The 5,830-nt window shown below is 37.8% G+C and overlaps 1 protein-coding gene across 1 annotated transcript; it reads right to left on the bottom strand.

Moving 5' to 3' along the window:
• Positions 1 to 976: 976 nt before the first annotated feature.
• Positions 977 to 3,071, bottom strand: LOC108676934. The gene is made up of 3 exons (XM_018165092.2): positions 2,847 to 3,071; positions 1,884 to 2,091; positions 977 to 1,594 (listed from the first exon to the last, which is right to left on the bottom strand). The coding sequence occupies exons 1-3, from the start codon at positions 3,058 to 3,060 to the stop codon at positions 1,516 to 1,518; spliced, it is 501 nt and encodes a 166-aa protein (XP_018020581.1). The 5' UTR covers positions 3,061 to 3,071; the 3' UTR covers positions 977 to 1,515.
• Between the last annotated feature and the right edge of the window lie 2,759 nt (positions 3,072 to 5,830).

Raw genomic sequence — 5,830 nt, 5'->3', positions numbered from 1 at the left:
TTACTTCTGAATTAAATATAAAATATTAAATTGTATGAGTAACGTATAATAGCAGCAGTATAGCTACCGCATCTCATCTACAAACGTTGTAACCGTAAGGTTAGGTTTGTGAAAGTTTCTCTCGTGATGTACATTCCGAAGACTGTACCATCCAATGGTTCATAAATTTTCGTTATCATTGTTAATCATTCATTTCACTCCTTAATTTGAATGATGCCTAAAGTATAATTTTCAAATATACTGAGGGAATGTAATGATACGTATGATGGTCAGTTTGTGCAAATGAAGCGTGGAATATCATTATCAGACATTCTTATAGAACATAATGATGATTACGAGAGCCATGACATCATCGACAGTTCAGGTGCCAGCCAGTCTACCTCAGCTACACTCAGATAAGTTGGCGAGACTTTGTCCAAATTGTGAACTTTTTAACCCTAAGTGGGTCATCCTCGCCCAGTTTAAACAGGCAAAAGGGCGTATCAGTGCTACGACAACAGCGGGCTTAGAAAATATGTCTATATTCGGACAACATGAGCCATTCATTTTACTGAATGTGTGTAGACTTATCTTAATAGTGCAAGCACAAGTCCATCAGTGATCCATTGCAATAAATTGCATGTGTAATTACAAGACAATTGTTTACAATTTGTTCATTTGTATTGGAATAAGTATAGTTTATATATGGATTGATCAACTTATAGTGGGTTTATGATTTTTAGTATTTAATACGGTCATATTATATAGCCGGAAATATTGTCTCTTTCTCAATAAACAAATTTACTTAATTTTGCCCGCTTAAAAAAAAATAAATAAGTAACGGGTGACGACAGTGGCTTAAGGGCCCCATTACAAAACCTTCAAAAGGACGCAACTTCTGCTGTGCGAATCTCCCGAAAATCAATAATGGGTTAGCAGTAGCAACAACGAAATGAGTTAGTTAATTCAATTTGAGGATAATGAAAGTCCAATATTCGAGTAACGTTCAACTTACTTCAACGCCAAAACGTGAGATTCAATTTATTAAACACAATAATTAAAATGTTGAGAGTCGAACATTTAAAGACGGAAAAAACGAAGCGCTATCAAGTTTGGCACAAATACAATGATTGGCACAAGAAATCGTGTGATGCTTGAATGAAATTCAATATATCAAATATCACTTCCAGTTTATTGGACTCTATAACGCATTTATTCTTCACCTTATATTGATTAGTTTAGTCAATTTATCTCCAACAGATAGACAAATATAATTCTCGCTCAGCAAGATTGCATCAGTAAAAATGTAACCAAGGGCGATATCCTGACGAGTATTTACATTAGAGATTTACGTAAGAATTATCCGGTAAGCAGAACCAAAATTACGAAATGCGGATACTTGGTAAAAAATTACGGAATACGAATACTCGTAAATAATCTGAGAATGCATTCCATCGACACAGATGGAGCGTGGCAAAATAATTTCTAATACATCGGAATGTGTGAATATAAACAATCGAGTGTGTCGGAGTTGTCTTAAGTTTGAATGTTTGAATACAACGAAGTGGACGCTTCCGATGAATCCTCGGCAATGCCGCGCTGCTGCTGTTCTCGCCTGTGGACACAATCACGATCAGGTTGTAGGTACATCAAGAGAAATTAATTACGTGGGAAGTGAAATGAAATGCAAGATACACAGTTAAAAATCATCAGCACTATCAGCACTATCAGCACCCAGGTATCAGCACTATCAGCACCTAGGCATCAGCACTATCAGCACCCAGGTATCAGCACTACCAGCACCCAGGTATCAGCACTATCAGCACCCAGGCATCAGCACTATCAGCACTATCAGCACCCAGGCATCAGCACTATCAGCACCCAGGCTTCAGCACTATCAGCACCTGTAGTGCAGGTTGTAGTCAAGTCTGTCGAGCAGACTGGCCGTGTGGTGCTGACCAGGCAGCTGCTGCATGCTGCTCAGCACCAGGAATAGTCTGCTGCAGCAGCTGCTCAGCTCGCTGCTCAGCTCCTGCAGCGCAGCACCACTTGCAGCACCACCTGCAGCACCACGTGCAGCACCAACTGCAGCACTATTCGCAACACTTGCGTCTGAAATCGACAAAAAAACTAAACAAACATAAAAAATTAAACATACCGTATAAACGACATAAAAACGACATAAATAAATAGAAAATCAATGAATATCCCTGACTAGCGAAGCACTTTGTACTTAGAACATCGAACAGAACCAATGCTGTTGAAATAAAAAAATTCGATAATATGAACAATACCAATAACAAAAATGTCTTGAACCGGACTGAATGCTGATTTATATCTAATAAATAATTACTGGGTTTATAGGGCGTTAAAAAATAAGTACGTAGTTCAGTGGCCAAAAATTAAAAATAAATCGATTTAAGAAATTAGAAAGCCCTAAACTGGGTTTAACCACAAAAACATGATTAGGAATTGGTTAAGGAAATACATTAAGCGAAACAATATTGTGTAAAATTTTAGAATAAACTGCGCAAATATGGTTTTGAAATGGTGAAAGGAAACATATCAAGTTAATGAACATCACAGATATATTAAGCTAAAGATCATCACAGAAATCTTGAAACTAGGTTAACCCTTATACAAATGACTATTACAATTATGATTTTTAGCGCATTTTCTTATTTATGGAAAAAATGCACTATTGTGCTCGCCATGTCCGTCTGTCCGTCTGTCTGTCTGTCCGTCCGTCTGTGACTTCACGTTTTCGTCGACAAGAAAATGCGCTCTCTGTCACTCACTGCAGTGAGTACTGAGTTATATTTTTATTGTTACTATATGAATGATTCAGATAATACGAGTTTAAGTACCAGAGAGGAGGTCGCACAGCCTGTGGCAGAGGCTGAAGAGGAGGCTGAGGCATTTAGACACGAGGCGGTGGTTGAGGAAACAGCGAGACGAGAGGCTGGCGAGACTCGAGGCCACGAGACACTGCAGCTGCTCGTAGTCTCGACAGTCTCGCACGCTCGTCACGAGATCGCATTGCGAGCTCTCCAGCACGTCGGCCTGCAAGAAGGTAATCATAAATAATTACGACGTCGTAATTTCGTGGGCAAATTACTAACAACTTTTCGAGGTGAACCTTCCAAAATCTTTGGTTCCTTTAGTTTCAAATTAAATTTGATCCAAACATTGATAAACCGCGGCTTTCGCATTTACTCTACTTTCCAAGCCATTCACTCTGAATTTGAATTGTTGCGCAATATCTTTTCACAAAATGGCTTTCCATCGCACCTGGTGTTTACCCAAATTAAAAAGTTTATGTCCAAGCACTATACTGCAGTTGTTCACAAGTGCGACGATAGGAAAGTTGTTTATTGTTTTTTCCTTACTTTGGCCACGCATCTGAGACTATGTCAAATGAATTAAAAATTTTATTTGCTAAATATCTTCCGGATGTAAATCTTCATGTGTTGCTAATTAACAATTTTAGAATCGGCTCATTTTTTCAGGTTTAAGGATACCCTACCTGTTTTTATGCGATCGTCACTAGTTTACAGATTTGTTCAAGAAATTCCCAAATCAAGAAATTCATGTCGAAGCGATAGTGAGGTTGCTTCTGAGCGCGATAGTAGGAAAGTTATTTATTGTTCTTCTCCATACTTCGGCCGTGCGTCCGAAGCTATTTCAAGAGAATTAAAAGTCTTGTTCAATAGATACTTCCCAAATGTCAATCTTCATATTGTGCTGGTAAACATTTTCACAATCGGTTCTTTCTTTAGATATGTAGTTCTGAGCATAAGGGCAGAAGTTGTAGAACCGGATAGTTGCTATCGCGCCCCCACTCATTCGGCAGTGCGCGCTCACGCCGAGCAGTGTGATGTCCCTATTTCTGAGTGACTTTAGGGTGTTAAGGTGCTTGTACACGGGGATAGTGCAGACGGCTAGTTAATCTGGCTAGTGACGGTCGCTTGGTGACTATCCGGCAAGTAAGCCTGTACACGTGGAGAGTAGAAGGTGNATGTTCAGTTCAGTCTTAGACACACAAATACAATCAATTAGTAAGTAAAATCCACTGTCAGGTATTAAAACCGAAATAAGCAAATGAGACGTGAAATGAACTCTAGTAAACGGGCCCATCTATTTAATATTTCAAGAGGAAAGGAGCTAAAAGCGGCATTCACAATAGGCTTCTGTTTGAATATATGAATGTTTCTCTTATGAATATGTTCCTCTTGAAATAGTAAATAGACAGACCCGTTTAGTAACGTTCATTTTGTCTCATTTGTTTATTTCAGTTTTAAAACCCGACAGTGCCTTTTACTTTACTAATTGATTGTATTTGTGTTTCTAGGACTGAACTTCTTCTGAACTGAATTTTGTGTTATGAACTGACGATGGAGCTGGACTCCGAACGTTTTCTCTTATAAAGATATGGTGAATAAAGGCTCAGTTATGTCAACAAATACATCGTTTTCTTTAAAGGACGGCTCAGTTATGTCAACAAATAAAGGCTCAGTTATGTCAACAAATACATCGTTTTCTTTAAAGGACGGCGACATTGGTGCTGTGGCGAAGGTGGTGCATGACTGTAGTTGATAGCTGACCGGCACACTGAGCAGTCGGTCTGGGTTGGCTACAAACTAAGAAGTTCTGATTATTTAATGCTGGTGTTCTCAGCTATAAACTTTTTGGCAAATGTGAAGTGCTAATAAATACTTGTGTCTTTTCTGATTGTTTACGCTCTTTTATGCTGTGCAATACAGACGGAAATGCTCTATTATATAATTATCAATTTTGATGGCATTTTACTACGAAATCGGGCACTATTTCATTCTATGGGATTACGATTTAAACGATAGTGATCATAATACAGTATAGTATTTCAAGTGAATTCTATCATAATTTTGATCCATTGTCATAGAACAGACGCTTAACTGAATAATGACGGAAAGAATAGAAAAGGAATTGAAGAGTTAAAATTAATGAGCACAGTCGTCTGAAAATAATTCATACATTATAAGAATTCATATTAATTCTTTCAGCAGCAAGGCTTCGCCCCAGACAACAGTGAATGAAAGTTTCTGAAACCATTGAGTTAATGTGTTGCAGCTCAGACGCAGGGAATACCACGGACTTCTAGCTAAGGTATTTAGAACGATACCTATATTGTATAAGTTTTATACAACGAATATAACGAATTATTGTATATTCAAATGTTTAATTGTTTAGGTTTGGATGGGAATACCAAGGACTTCTAGCTAAGGTATTTAGAACGATACCTATATTGTATAAGATTTATACAACGAATATAACAAATTATTGTATATTAAAATGTTACATTGTTTATGTTTGGATATTTGGATACTTAAGTGGATTCAATGAACTATATATAGAAAGCATAACCAAAAAAATACAGTGCTTTTAGCCTATGCAGAAATGTCAGATACACATTGACGTGGTGTTCATGTCCAATTCATATCAGGATTGATTACTCATTTCGATTTTATGCATTTATAGGTTACGCATAAAACATAGATCTCAAGCACAACGCTTAATTGCGCGTTCTTGACATATAAAACTTGCCACGTAACTAATTTTTCTATGTAGCTCACTTGAGTCTACTTCACTGCAGCTGTGCAAACAGTGCAATTTACAAGTCAGTTGATCGATTTACCTGTCAGCTGTACAATTCACCTGTCAGCTGTACAATTTACCTGTCAGCTGTACAATTTACCTGCCAGCTGTACAATTTACCTGTAAGCTGTACAATTTACCTGTCAGCTGTACAATTCACCTGTCAGCCGTACAATTCACCTGTCAGCTGTACAATTCACCTGTCAGCTGTACAATT

The sequence above is a fragment of the Hyalella azteca genome, unplaced genomic scaffold (assembly GCF_000764305.2).
Source record: "Hyalella azteca isolate HAZT.00-mixed unplaced genomic scaffold, Hazt_2.0.2 contig17807, whole genome shotgun sequence".
NCBI classification, from domain to species: Eukaryota; Metazoa; Arthropoda; class Malacostraca; order Amphipoda; family Hyalellidae; genus Hyalella; species Hyalella azteca.
The sequence above is the reverse complement of the archived record's forward strand: the minus strand, read 5'-3'. Positions and strand labels throughout refer to the sequence as shown.